Below are 15,535 nucleotides of genomic sequence, written 5' to 3'. Positions count from 1 at the left end.
ATTTTTCCTGTCCCCTGCTGAATGAAGATACGCTTTTGCGTATGGTCCACATCAGTTGCTTGTAGCTCTTCCTCAAACCTATGCTTCTGCATTTGGGAGGTTAGCGAGTGCTCTTCTGTATAAGAGCCTGAAGCTGGGTCACTTGCAGTCTGTTTCGGCATCGAAACTTTGTCTGCGTGTTTTTTCGGCTCCGAGGTGACTTTTTTCCTTTTCGGGGCCGAAACCTCTCGGCGTCGATCTGTTTCGGTGCCGCTGTCTCGGCGTCGAGCCATGTCCACACCGGCATCTCGGTGTCGAGGCTTGTCGCCAGCACTTTCTCGGTCCCGAGAAGGCTGCGTGCCGGTGTCTCGACCGGAGTCGGACGATCTCGGCACTGTTTGGGCCTTTTTCGGTGCCGACGGTCGGTCACCGATTTTATGGGTCGAGCCATGGCCTGGTGGCAGTGGCGTCCCCTGGGCCTTGTAAATGTTCCTTTGAGTGGATTTCGACGTCTTACTCACGGTTTGTGTATCGTCGAATCCTTCGGAGTCTGAGTCTTGGATCGAGAAGGTACCTTCCTCTTCTTGTTCCTCGAACTCTCGGTGGGCTGTCGGAGCGGACGCCATCTGAAGTCTTCTGGCTCGACGGTCTCGGAGTGTTTTTCGGGACCGGAACGCACGACAGGCCTCGCAGGTGTCTTCGCTGTGCTCAGGTGACAGGCACAGGTTGCAGACCAAGTGTTGGTCTGTGTAGGGGTATTTATTGTGGCATTTGGGGCAGAAACGGAACGGGGTCCGTTCCATCGGCGTTCTTCAGCACGCGGTCGGGCCGACCAGGCCCTGACGGAGGATCGAAAAAACTACCCCGAAGGGCACCGGAGCTCTCCGATCTTCGATGCGGTGTGGAATCTAAGTACGCCGATCCCGAACGCAACAATACCGACGAAAATCTTCCAAAATTAGCTCATTTTCCGTTCCGAAACTCGGAGCGACAGGAACACGTCCGAACCCGATGGCGGAAAAAAAACAATCGAAGATGGAGTCGACGCCCATGCGCAATGGAGACAAAAGGAGGAGTCACTCGGTCCCGTGACTCGAAAGACTTCTTCGAAGAAAAACAACTTGTAACACTCCGGCCCAACACCAGATGGCGAGCTATTGCAGAACATGCGTATCTACAGCGACAGATGCCATCGAACATGTTATTTTTCTAGCACTGGTGGGTCTACTTCTTCCTTTTACTCCCCCTGGCTTCCAGCATGTATATGGTCAGCCTGGAGGAGCAGGCCTAGAAGCAGAGTCTTGCTGGGATTTCTTCCGGTCTTCAGCTTCCTTTGAGCACACATCTCCCTAAGTTCCTGAAAAGTCAGGTTCTGATAGGGAGACTCCATGGCCTAAGAGGTGTGCTCTGCTGAACACATGTTAGCTAGCTAGAGTGGTGTAGGATCCCTAACTACTCTAACTAAATCTGTCCAAAGAAGTTTGGAGAAAGGGCTATGCCTAGACCCCTAGCTCACCCAAACCCAAAAGACTACTTTCCTGATACTAGGTACAATGTGTACCCCTGGGTAGTAAGAGGTCTTTCCTGTGCTTATCTAACTGTTACACCATCAACATAGAAAGCTGGCCTGGTGTGTGGTGGGTACCTGAGGTACTTACAGCTTATACCAGGTCCAGGTATCCCCTATTAGTGTAGTGTAGGCAGTGTCTAGAAGCCAGTCTCTTTAGAGGTAGCAGTTGATGAGCAGCCAAGGCTCAACTAGGAGACATGCAAAGCTCATGCAATACCACTATAGTCACAGAGCACTTACACACATGAAAAAAATCACTCAGTGTTACAAAAATAAAGGTATTTTATTTTAGTGACACAATACCAAAAAGTACTAGAGAGGCAACCCTCTAATAGGAGGTAAGTAACACACCAAATAAATACATTAGTTATCGGCAATAGGTATAGAAAACTGCAAATGCAATTAGACAATAATGACCCCTGGGGCAGCCCAAACCACACACTAAAAAAATGTAATGCGAACACGGGACCCACACCTAGGTAAGTGGAATGTGTAGAAGGGAGCAGAGGGGACTAGGAAACCCCAAAGGTATGTACCCCAGTGTTCCCTAGCAACCAGGAATAAAGGAGTAAGTTAGTGGATTTTCTCCAAACCACCCAAAAGGAAGGAAAAGAAGAAAACACAACACCCAGACGAGACTGCAAGAAACCAGCGGTGGAATCCTGAAGAACGAGACCTGTGGAAGATGGGGACTGTAGGACAATATCCTCTTTGGGTAAGCTAGGGGTGACCCTGGCTAAGATAAGTTTAGCAGAGGTGGATACCTCTAAACCCAAAATAGAGGGAATGGGTGGAGACATTAAAAACTCAGACAAGAGGCAATTCAGACTAGGTCCTATCACTGTGGAACTGGGTCAGATCCCCAGAGGGAATGACCAGAATAGGAAGATGTAAGGCAGAGTAGGCCCTGCAACAAACCAGCCTATTTTCCCTAATCTTCCTCGCCTGACAGACTAGGAAGACTCTCCCAGCTTTGGCTGAGTCTCCAGGCCTGTTGGGGGGGGGGGGAAATGGCTCCCTGTTGCAATTACCACCCCCCCCCCACACACACACACACACACGTTTTGCCTGATATTGATGCTGACTTGACTGAGAAGTGTGCTGGGACCCTGCTAACCAGGACCAAGCACCAGTGTTCTTCCCTTAAAAATGTACCATTGTTCCACAACTGGCGTATCCCTGGCTCAAAGATGAGTCCTCGGTAGAAGGTTCCAGTGGTACCAAGTGCCCTGTGACCAGGGAAGGTCCCAAAGGGCTGCAGCATGTGTTGTGCCACCCTAAGGGACCCCTCACCTAACATAGGCACACTGCCATTGCAGAATGTGTGTGCTGATGGGGAGAAAAAGGCAAAGTCAACATGGCATCCCCCTCAGGATGCCATGCACCCAAAATACTGCCTGTGGCATAGGTAAGTCACCCCTCTAGCAGGCGTTACTGCCCTACGGCAGGGTGAACTATACCACAGGTGAGGGCATAGCTGCATGAGCAATATGCGCCTACAGTGACTAAGTCTATTCTTAGACATTTTAAGTACAGTGTGGCTATATTAAGTATATAGTCTGGGAGTTTGCCAAAACGAACTCCACAGCTCCATAATGGCTACACTGAATACTGGGAAGTTTGGTATCAAACTTCTCAGAATAATATACTCACACTGATGCCAGTGTTGGATTTATTACAAAATGCACACAGAGGGCATCCTAGAAGATGCCCCCTGCAATTTACCCAATCCTTCAGTGCAGGACTTGACTGGTCAGTGCAAGCCTGCCACTGAGACGAGTTTCTGCCCCCCAGGGGTGAGAGGCTTTGTGCTCTCTGAGGACAGAAACAAAGCCTGCACTGGGTGGAGGTGCTTCTCACCTCCCCCTGCAGGAACTGTAACACCTGGCGGTGAGCCTCAAAGGCTCATGCCTTTTGTTACAGCACCCCAGGGCATCCCAGCTCGTGAGATGCCTGCCCCTCCGGCCACTGCCCCCACTTTTGGCAGCAAGGCTGGAGGAGATAATGAGAAAAACAAGGAGGAGTCACCCACCAGTCAGGACTGCCCATCAGGTGCCCTGAGCCCTGCCTTTAGAAATCCTTCATCTTGAGATTGGAGGATTCCCCCAATAGGATTAAGGTTGTGTCCCCCCCCTCCCCTCAGTGAGGAGGCACAAAGAAGGTGTAGCCACCCTCCAGGACAGTAGCTATTGTCTACTGCTCCCCAGACCTAGACACACCCCTAGATTGAGTATTTAGGGGGACCATAGAACCCAGGAAATCAGATTCCTGCAACCTGAAGAAACAAGGACTGCTGACCTACAAGCCCTGCAGAGAAGACTGAAGACAACAACTGCTTTGGCCCCAGCCCTACCGGCCTGTCTCCTGACTCGAAAACCTGCAACCAGCGACACATCCGACAGGGACCAGTGACCTCTGAAGCCTCAGAGGACTGCCCTGGACTAAAGGACCAAGAAACTCCAGTGAGCAGCGGCTCTGCTCAACAATTTTAAAGAACTCACTCTTCCCGCCGGAAGCGTGAGACTTCACACACTGCACCCAACGCCCCCGGCTCGAGATCCAGAGAACAAACACCACAGGGAAGACTCCCCCGCGACTGCAAGCCTGTGAGTAGCCCGAGACGACCCCCCTGAACCCCCACAGCGATGCCCGCAGAGAGAATCCAGAGGATCCCCCTGACCGTGACTGCATGTAACAAGGGACTGCCTGGAACCAGCACTGCACCCGCAGCCCCCAGTACCTGAAGGAACCGAACCTCAGTGCAGGAGTAACCCCCAGGCGACCCTCTGCCTAGCCCAGGTGGTGGCTGTCTCGAGTATCCCCCCCTGTGCCTGCCTGCACGGCTAGAGTGACCCCCGGTTCCCTCCATTGAATCCTATCTAAAACCTGATGCCTGCTTTGCACACTGCACCCGGCTGCCCCTGTGCCACTGAGGGTGTGTTTTGTGTGCCTACTTGTGTCACCCCCAGTGCTCTACAAAATCCCCCTGGTCTGCCCCCCTGAGGATGCGGGTACTTACCTGCTGGCAGACTGGAACCGGAGCACCCCTTTGACCTCTGCACCTGCCAGCCCTGAGCTGCTAGTGTGGTATCTTTGGGGTTTCCTTGAAACCCCAACGGTGGGCTGCCTATTGCCAGGAACTGAGACTTGTAAGTGTTTTACTTACCTCACAATCTAACCTTTACTTACCTCCCCCACGAACTGGTGATTTTTGCACTGTGTCCACGTTTAAAATAGCTTATTGCCATTTTAACTAAGACTGTATATGATACTGCTCTAATTCAAAGTTCCTAACTTTCCTGTGTGGAGTACCTTGCATTTTATGTATTTACTTCAAATCCTGAACCTGTGGTTCTTTAAAAAAAAAAACTAAGAATAGATTTTTTCTATATAAAAACCTATTGGCCTGGAATAAATCTTTAAGTATGTGTTCCTCATTTATTGCCTGTGTGTGTACAACAAATGCTTAACACTACCCTCTGATAAGCCAACTGCTCGACCACACTACCACAAAATAGAGCATCAGAATGATCTAATTTTGCCACTATCTTACCTGTAAGGGGAACCCTTGGACTGTGCACACTAGTTCTTACTTTGAAATAGTATATACAGAGCCAACTTCCTACAGGGACCAAGTCCAAAAGTCACAGAAAAGTCCAGGAGGAGTGTGAGCTACTACTCACCCAGCTGTAGATGCAGGTGTTGGTCAACGGTCATGTGAAGAAGGTCAGCACTGTAGCCCTGGAGTCAGTGAAGAGATCCTGAGGGACGCAGACAACGTCCCATGCTGGAAGAAGAATTGCAATTGGGTTCTGGTGCAGGAATTCCACCAACAAGCCTCGGCAAAGGCAATTGTCGCAGATGGCGGAAAGTGGAACTGTCGGGACCAGCAAGGCCACAGAGGACTCAACCCAGGAGGGGGGAGTCACAGGGGGACCTCAGCGACACAGAGCGCCCACTGGAGCAGAGGCAGTACCCACAGAAGTCTCATAGGAAGGGGACACAGGAGTTGCAGAAGAGCCCACTCAGCACGACTGAAGAAGGGTCCTACGCCACAGGAGAACCACCCAGAGGGCTGTGCGTCGCAGGTAAGAGTGCTGGGGGCTGGAACTACACGTAGCCCGAAGATCTCTTGGAGGAGATGCAAACAAGCCTTGCCAGCTGCAAGAGACGCAGTACATGGGGGTACTGTCCTGCATGGGAAGGCAAAGGCTTACCGCCAACAAAGTTGGACAGCTGGCAGAGAGGACCAAGAGGACTACTCCGGACCACCACCCGTGATGCAGGATCCATGCAGCTTAAGATGAGAGGAGATCCATTCAGCCGGTTGTCGTTGCAGTTGGTACCTGCAGGTGCAGGGGAGTGACACCTTCACTCCAAGGGAGATTCCTTCTTACTTCTTGTGCAGGCTGAAGATTTGCTGCCCTCAGAGGATGCACAGTCAGGGAAATGTTCTAGTTGCTGGAAGGAGCTGGAGAAACAATGTTGCAAAGCAGAGTCATCGCTGGAGTTGCAGATTGTCGATTCCTGGAGGACTCAGTTGCAGTCTCGGTGGCCAGAAGAGGAAGTGAAAGATGCAGAGGAGTCCTGCTGGAATCTTACACATCGAATCTGAGGAACCATCAGAGAGGGAGACCCTAAAAATCCTAGGAAGGGGGACTGGTCACTTAGCAGGGTGACCACATATCAGGAGGGGAATGTGACGTCACCTTCCTGACCTGGCCACTCAGATGCTCCAAGGGGTCTCTGCCCACCTTGGATTCAAGATGGCAGAATCAAGTGCCACCTGGAGGAACTCTGGGCACCACCGCTGGGGTGGTGATGGGCAGGGGAGTGGTCACTAGAAAACCCCAGTAGTAGGAGCAAGGCTGGGGTCCTCTAAGGAGCCCCCAACAGTGCATGGAATCATACAACCAATACTGGCAACAGTGTTGGGGTATGATTCTAACATATTTGATACCAAACATGCCCAGGTTCGGAGATGCCATTATGTAGCTTGGCACAGGTAGACCTGTGTCCAGTACACAGTTAAAATAGCTTCCCCGCACTTACGAAGTCCAGTGTAATGGAGCTGGCGTTCGTAAGGGCACCTCTGCTCATGCAGGGGTGCCCCCACACACAGATACCTGCACCCTGCCCTCTGGGCTAAGAGGGCCTACCATAGGGGTGACTTACAGTGACCTAATGCAGTGACCTGTAGTGAAAGGGTGCATGCACCTTTTCACGCAGGCTGCAATGGCAGGCCTGCAGACACATTTTGGATGGGTTCCCATGGATGGCACAATACATGCTGCAACCCATGGGGAACCCCTGGTGCCCCAATGCTCTGGGTACCTAGTAACCATGGATCATGGGCTTATATTGGGGCACCAGTATGCCAATTTGTGGGGTGTCCTAAGTCCTATGCTACCAAATTTAGAGGGAGAGAGCACATTCACTGGGGTCCTGGTTAGCAGGATCCCAGGGAACACAGTAAAAATACACTGACAGCAGGCAAAAAGTGTGGGGTAACCATGCCAAAAAGAGGGTACTTTTCTACACATGTGCTCCAGGAAAAGTTTTTTTTCTGTATTGAGCATTCCCAAGGACCTAGCAGTATCTGTATCTGCTTTGATGGCCTTAAGGCGTCATCGATGTGCTTTCCAAAAAGCGCATCGCCGTCAAAAGGAATCTCCAGAATATTACTCTGTACTTCTGAGCTGAATGTGGTTGCCTTAAGGCAACCTTGCGTCTAAGGACAGCTGCACTAGATAGCTGACAAAAGGCAAGGGAAGCTATGTCAATATATGTATCAATGATTTTGGAAGCTGTTCTTGCCCCCTTTCAGTAATATTTTCTGCGCTTCCTGTTTCTTATCTTCTGGTGGAAGATGTAGATATTGTGCGATGTCTGACCACATCTGATGGTCGTACCTCCCCAATATATCTAAGTCATTGGCTGCTCTCACCGTAGTGCCATAAATGGTAGTGAATCTTTTGTCAATATTATCTAGTCTTCTACCTTGTCAGTAGGTGAAGTAATAGGCGTTGAAGGATTTTCTTTTTACCTTCTCTGTGCAGCCTGGGTGATTATGGAGTCTGGCTTCGGTTGTCCCACCAGACATGCCGGTGCGTCATCAGTGGCCTTGTTTTTGAGGAGGTGGAGAAGAAGGTGTGGGAATTATATATTCATCCTACTCATTGCCAATGGGTCTTGTATCCTGAATTTCTCCCTATTCCACATCGTCAGCAGTGGAAAGGGATCTTACCTTGATGAAACAGAAGTGTGTGAAGGCGGCATCATTCTAGGTGTGGGAGGAGGTGTTCAAGGTGGTAATGCAGGTGGGGGGGGGGGGAGAGATAGTGTTTCCACAGGTGTAGGAAAGTGTGTGCTATAGTCTTGTAACATGAGTGCAAGTCCTGAACTAATGCTACAGGAAGCTGAACCATGGACTCATGGCTGAATTCCATATAGTGGTGGGTTTTGGCAGCTGCACACAGTTGGTGGAACTCCTGAGTATAATATTCATCATACTCATCATCTTCTTCTCGGTATTTCACATTAAGTAGCAATGGACTATATGCTTGGACAAATAAACAACCATCATCCGAGTCTTCCAAAAAAAATTCAGGAGGCAAAAGTGATATCTGTGAAGGATCGTGACAAGTAAGTTTGAGGGCCTCTTAATTTTAAATGATGACAGTGTCAACTAGGGCTTCGTCGACGGTGGCAGGCGAGGAGGAGTTTGCCGCCGCCGATGAAATAGTGAGATGCGACGATGAGGCTGTCTGTTATTGGTTTTCTTGTCGTCAACAATGAAGGGGTCATCGACGAAGTTTTAGCTGCCCTTCAGTGACCTCCGTCAACGGTGTAGATGTTCTTTGCTTAGCCAACGTCAACGTTTTCCAATGGTAACTCTTCTTGATGGTGAATTTGATGGCACTGCCGTCAACAATGCAGAAACAGAAGAAGGTGTCTGTTTTAGGCTTTTTGGAGTGTGAGTCAGCCTCAATAGGAAATAAAGGTTTCGCTTTTTGTGAGGAGAATTTTGAAGGGTCATGTGCGTCTCTATGGAAGCCTTTTTATGACCCTTAAGAGACTCTTGAGATCTCTCCCTCTTTTTCTGTTTATCAAAAGTGATGTGCACGCTCGCAGTATCTTCATCCTCAGAGACGACGTCAGATTTTGTTCTAAGTCTCAGTAACCAAATTAACAACCTACACTCTCAGTCTTTTAGCGTTTTGGTTGAAAAGGTCCTACCAATTTTGCAGTCCTTAACCTTACGCTTTTGGTACAAACAAACATACACAGTCTTTACGTGGCTCCTTCAGGTGAAATTTCTTCGCAAGATCCACAAGAACTGAAGAGCCCTTTTTTAGAAGACTCTGACATGGTGAATCAACAATAGTTGAAAAATTCCAGAAATGTGAAGAAAATTGAGCAGAGCTCAGGTAGACTCCCTGTCACACAACATGCGGTTGAAAATCTGAGGGACTCAGTCTCTCTGGGGAGTGTTCTTTAAGGTGCTGCCGTCAGATTGATTATTATAGCTTAAGTTTGGTTACTTTTTTTTACAAAAGGATATGGATAGGCTATTGCAATGGCTATCCATTGCATTTTAGCATATAGTTATATATGTATGTGTATGTATATATATATATATATATATATATATATATATATATATATATATATATATATAAAAATAAAATTTACTGCTTTTCTAGTGATACCGTGGGATTCCCACTTCGATGACGGGGAAGATTCAAGCATGTGAATCTATGAAAGATCCAATACTGGAGAAATTGCAATTTCTACAATATAGTAGGAGAGGCGTTATTAATACATTTACGGGATTATAATAATTAAAATTACATATCTAGATGTGAAGCCGTGCAGCCGAATTATAAAATCAGGTGAGGCAGTTGTACGTAGGGAATGTGATTAATTATCAGTCAGGCTTAAATGCAGCACAGCATGTTAAACAACTAGATGTAAAGAATTAAGTTATTATTACTGTACCAGGTTCATGATAACAAATTATATTTAACATTTTAAGCACCACGTTTGAGAAATAATCAATCAACATACCACTTCATCACGAGCTTCTGTTTCCTTTCGCAAAGGAGGTTCAAATTGCAGATTGTCAACTAGAAAATAAAGAGCACACTTCATGTTGGGTGGCACTTATATACTATACACAAGATACCAAAACTCAGCACGTTCTATAGATTTCAGCCCTTATTAAAGATTCAAAATTATTATAAATAAAAATCACTCACTCCACCAGTGCTTTACATTTACTGTTCTATAGTTCTCCCCTAAAACAAAATACCTCTTTGCAAGACCAAAATATCTTATTTATGCCCACTCAGATGTATATCCAAATGGGATAGTGCAGTGAAGCTATGACAATGTGTAAAGTGACAGCAAAGTATTCTCTTTGCAAGTTGTTAAAGATACAAAAGACCTTGAAAACCAGATAGCAGGTATTCAGTCCAAGATGGATGACACTGAAAACTGGAAGAGAAGTAATGATAACATGCTGCATATAAGAAAGGACAAAGGGTTCTAGCCAAATCTAGATTATCACAAACCTAACAGACTGACCTTAGTCAACCTAAATTTCGAGAATTTCAGAGAAATTTAGTTGGCTAATCGACCTTCTCTGAGCCTCGCCAAATGTGGCAACACTGCCCTCTCCTAATCAATATTTCAGATGCCAATTTGTCATTTAAACTACTTTGATAACTAAAAATCACAAAACTGCAAAAGGTCTAATTTTTCTTCCCATCATTTTCAGAGAAAATATGAGGAAATATTAATGGACAAATTTAAGAGAATGATAAGGTCATGTTAAAACAGACCGCAAGGTCTGAACTTACCTTTTGAGGAAACAAAACATTTTGTTTCACTGAACAAGCTGCTTCACTTTGTCTCACTGAGCAAGTTGCAATCAAAGAGCTGGAAAATATCTGTAAACTGACCAAAGGTGCAGCAAGAGTACTAAATGAATGTGGAAGGAGGGTTTGAAGCTATTCACAGAGTCCTGCTCTTAGGCATAGGAGATTGGCACGCTTCTGTCAAGAGTAGCACTTGGATAAACTCCAAGATAGGAGGACTCACATGTTTTGGATCACAGTGCTAAGGAAACGTACTGCAAGAAAGGGATGTGACATTCCCATTCAACACAATGTGGTGTGTTTGGCTGCAGGTGAGGATGTTATTAAATGACATTTTCAAAATCTGGGCAGCAACATACAAAGATAGAAGTGCACACTTTAACAAATTGCAATCATGAGAAAAAAAGGAGACTATATATTTGTAAATAAATAAGATTAGGAAAGATTATAATCCCCTGATGTTCAGCCCAAAAAATAAAAATCTTATTTCATGGCTCAATGACCACCCAGGTGTGCAAATGAGATGTCTACAAATTCAAAAGGGGGGCGGGGTAGTTAGTAAAGTCAATCACAGCACATATGCACAGATTATCCGGGAAATGAGGATAACAACCACCCCCAACATGAAAATGGGTTACTTACCTGTAACTGTAGTTCTCCAGTATTGGAATCTTTCATAGATTCCCATGCTTGAATCATTCCCCGTCATCAGGATGGGAGTCCCCAGTATATTACAATAGCAATGTTATGATAAGTAAAGTGAATACAAGCCTAAACCGTATTACATTAGTAGTCTATCCATGTATTTTTTAGGAAAAAAGACCCAAACCAGGTTTCAGCCCATCAGGCTACCCCTACAACAGTCCTGTGAGAAGCTCCAGTGCCTCAGATTTTCTCACAGCACGAGTGCTGAAGAAGTTGAGGAATATAGCCTGCAACGCTGAGCTTCTATTGGGGTGGGGGTCGCATGTGGATCTATGAAAGTGTAACTTTCATAGATTGACATGCTTGAATCAAAGTAGCAAGCAGTAGTGAAGCACACTGTATGATGAACACTTTATATCAATTGAAAGATGCAATTCAATAAATCATAGAAAACTTTACATGATTACGGAAACCAAAGAACCATTACTCAATGCTAAACAACAACCGGTGTAATGTGAAGGAAAGAAAACTTCATTATCATACAATGTGATGATCATTATAATCGGTACAAGTGAGAAAAAGGAGAATAGTACAGCTCACCATTGCTGGAACAGATGCTGCAGCACCGCTTGCCCCACTGCCACATCTCCTTGTGACGATTCTTCCAGGCAATAGTGCTTTGTGAAAGAGTGTGCACACCTTCAGGTGGCTGCCCTGCAAATGTCCTGTATGGGCAAACCAGCGAAGAGCACAGCGGATGCTGCAACAGCCCTAGTTGAGTGTGCATGCGATGTTCTGCGCTGGGGCTTTCCTGCAGCTTTGTGACAAAAGTCAATAGAACTAGATGTCCATCTAGAAATTCCTTGTTTAGAAATCGGTTGCCCTTTTTCAGGGGCACTGAATAACACAAATAATTAGTTTGTTTTTCTAAAACTTCTCATCATGTCCAGATAGAACTTAAGACATTTTTTGACGTCTAAGGAATGCAGGGATCTTTCTGCTGGCGTTGACGAATTCGGAAAATACGACTTTAGAATAAATGGCTGGTTGATATGAAAGTCAGAAAGAACTTTGGATATAAATTTTGGATTTGTTCGCAAAATTACTACATCATCTTTAAACTGCAAGAAAGGGTTTGGATCGTGAAAGCTTGAATCTTGTTAACGCTTCTAGCCGAGGTCAGGGCAAGAAGAAGTGCAACCTTCCATGACAAGAACTTTAAGTCTGCCCAGTGAATGGGCTCAAATGGATGCCTCATCAATTGAGACAAAACTATAATAAGCTGCCAGGATGGCGGTGACGGTCTGACCGGCGGAAAAGAACGACAAAGCCCTTTAAGGAACTGCTTGATAATTCTTGTTGACCACAAGGATAGTGAATTTCCTGATCACCTATAAAGTGAAATAGCAGCTAAGTGGACTCTAATTGAACAGTTTGTCAAACTTTGTCTGGCTAAAAGGAGGAGATAAGGTAGCACTTGCTCCGGCGATGAGGAAAAAGTGCTTGTTTGCACCACAAACAAAATCTTCTCCATTTAAGTCGATATCGTAGGAAAATGCCACTGTTGGCATGGTTACCTCCTAACATTTTGCCTTTTGTTGATGCTAGTTATGATTTAAAGTGTGCTGAGACCCTGCTAACCAGGCCCCAGCACCAGTGTTCTTTCCCTAAACTGTACCTTTGTCTCCACAATTGGCACAGCCCTGGCACACAGATAAGTCCCTTGTAAATGGAACCCCTGGTACCAAGGGCCCTGTGGTCAGGGAAGGTCTCTAAAGGCTCCAGTATGTCTTATGCCACCATGGGGACCCCTCACTCAGCACATGCACAATGCCTCACAGCTTGTGTGTGCTGGTGGGGAGAAAAAGACTAAGTCGACATGGCACTCCTCTCAGAGGGCCATGCCCACAACCCACTGTCTGTGGCATAGGTAACTCACCCCTCTAGCAGGACTTACAGCCCTAAGGCAGAGTGCACTATACCACAGGTGAGTGCATAGCTGCATGAGCACTATGCCCCTACAGTGGCTAAGCAAATTTTAGACATTGTAAGTGCAGGGTAGCCATAAAGAGTATATGGTCTGGGAGTTTCTCAAACACGAACTCCACAGTTCCATAATGGCTACACTGAATACTGGGAAGTCTGGTATCAAACTTCTCAGCACAATAAATCCACACTAATGCCAGTGTGGGACTAATGCCACACAAATGCACACAGAGGGCATCTTATGGATGCCCCTTGTATACCAGTCCGACTACTAGTGCTAAGCTGACCAGTTTCTGCCAGCCTGCCACAACCAGACGGGTTTTTGGCCACATGGGGTGAGTGGCTTTGTGCACTCTGTCGCCAGGAGCAAAGCCTGTACTGGATGGAGGTGCTTCACAACACCCCCTGGAGGAACTGTAACACCTGGCGGTGAGCCTCAAAGGCTCAACCCTGGTGTTACAGCACCCCAGGGCACTCCAGCTACTGGAGATGCCCACCCCACAGACACAGCCCCCACTTTTGGTGAAAAGTCCGGAGGAGATAATGAGAAAAACAAGGAGGAGTCACCCTCCAGCCAGGACAGCCCCTAAGGTGTCCTGAGATGATGTGACCCCTGCCTTAGGAAATCCTCCATCGTGCTTTGGAGGATTCCCCCCCCAATAGGATTAGGAATGTGCCCCCCTACCCACAGGGATTAGGCACAAAGAAGGTGTAGCCACCCGCAAGGACAGTAGCCATTGGCTACTGCCCCCCCAGACCTAAACACACCCCTAAATTGAGTATTTAGGGGCGACCCTGAACCCAGGAAACCAGATTCCTGGCAACCTGTAACAAGAAGGACTGCTGACCTGAAAGCCCCGCAGAGACGACGGAGACAACTGACTTGGCCCCAGCCCTACCAGCCCGTCTCCCGACTCAAAGAACCTGCACAGCGACAAATCCAGCGGGACTAGCGACCTCTGAGGACTGCCCTGCAACCAAAGGACCAAGAATCTCCAGTGGATAGCAGCTCTGTCCAAACAGCAACAAAGAAACCATCTTTAAAGGGACTCCAGCCTCACTATGGAAGCGTGAGTCCCCAACACTCTGCACCAGACACCCCCCGGCTCGTGTCCAGAAAAAACAACATTGTAGAGAGGACCCCCAGGCGTCTCCAATGACATGGACACCCTGAGACAACCTCCCTGCACCGCCCCAGCGATGCCTGCAGAAAGAATCCAGAGGCTCCCCCTGACCGTGACTGCCTGATAACAAAGAACCCGACACCTGGAAGAAGCACTGCACCTGCAGCCCCCAGGCCCGAGAGAAACCAACTACCGGTGCAGGAGTGAACAGCAGGCGGCCCTCATCCTTGCCAAGTCAGTGGCTGCCCAGAGAAGCCCCCCTGTGCCCTTTCTGCTTTGCCAGAGTGACCCCCGGGTCTCTCAATTGATTTCAATCTAAAACCCGACACCTACTTCGCACACTGTACCCGGCCGCCCCTGTGCCGCTGAGGGTGTATTTTGTGTGTCTGTTTGTGACCCCCTCCCCCTCCCAGTCTGCTCCCAGAGGACGCAGGTACTTACCTGCTAGGAGACTGGAACCGGAGCACCCCTAGTATCCATAGGCGTCTATGTTGTTTGGGCCCTACTTTGACCTCTGCACCTGACCGTCCTTGTGTTGCTGGTGCTGGGTGTTTGGGGTTGACTTGAACCCCCAACGGTGGACTGCCTATGCCCCGGAGACTGAACTTGTAAGTGCTTTACTTACCTGGTAAACTAACTTGTATTTACCTCCCCCAGGAACTGTTGATTTTTGCACTGTGTCCACTTTTGAAATAGCTTATTGCCATTTTTGACCAAACTGTGTACATTACTGTTTTAATTCAAAGATCCATACTTACCTATGGCAAGTACCTTACAATTTATGTAGTTAACTGAATTCTGAATCTTGTGGTTCTAAAATAAATTAAGAAAATAATATTTTTCTATATAAAAACCTATTGGCACGGAGTTAAGTCTTTGAGTGTGTGTTCCTCATTTATTGCCTGTGTGTGTACAACAAATGCTTAACACTACCCTCTGATAACCCTACTGCTCGACGACACTACCAGAAAAGAGATCATTAGTATTATCTAATTTTGCCACTATCAACCACTAAGGGGAACCCTTGGAGTCTGTGCACCCTATCTCTCACTTTGAGATAGTATATACATAGCCAACTTCCTATAGATATGATTTAAAGATGCTATCAGCTGCCGCTCTGGCCAGAATGACTCTACTGTCGGAAGGAATGTTCACATGTTCGAATTCATGGTGTTCAGGAGCCAGGCAGTCAAATGAGGCGATGCTGGATACAGGTGGAGAACCCGACTATCATCTATTGATAACAGGTGAGGTATGTTGCGCCTCTCTGACAGGAGAAGTAACTCCATAAACCAATGCTGCTGAGGCCATGCTGGGACTACCAGAAATTTCCTGCAGTTCTCATTCTT

At 47.2% G+C, this 15,535-nt stretch overlaps 1 protein-coding gene across 1 annotated transcript in view; it reads right to left on the bottom strand.

Annotated features, from left to right (window-relative positions):
- Positions 1 to 15,535, bottom strand: part of MAP4K5 (mitogen-activated protein kinase kinase kinase kinase 5) — a 604,667-nt gene that overhangs the window by 336,303 nt on the left and 252,829 nt on the right. The window contains exon 14 of the mRNA XM_069208688.1: positions 9,620 to 9,678. Coding sequence (XP_069064789.1) covers positions 9,620 to 9,678 — 59 coding nt within the window. The remainder of the gene's footprint in view (positions 1 to 9,619; positions 9,679 to 15,535) is intronic.

This window comes from Pleurodeles waltl, chromosome 9 (assembly GCF_031143425.1).
Source record: "Pleurodeles waltl isolate 20211129_DDA chromosome 9, aPleWal1.hap1.20221129, whole genome shotgun sequence".
Taxonomy (NCBI): Eukaryota; Metazoa; Chordata; class Amphibia; order Caudata; family Salamandridae; genus Pleurodeles; species Pleurodeles waltl.
Note: the sequence above shows the minus strand (reverse complement) of the source record. Positions and strands in the feature narration are given on the sequence as shown.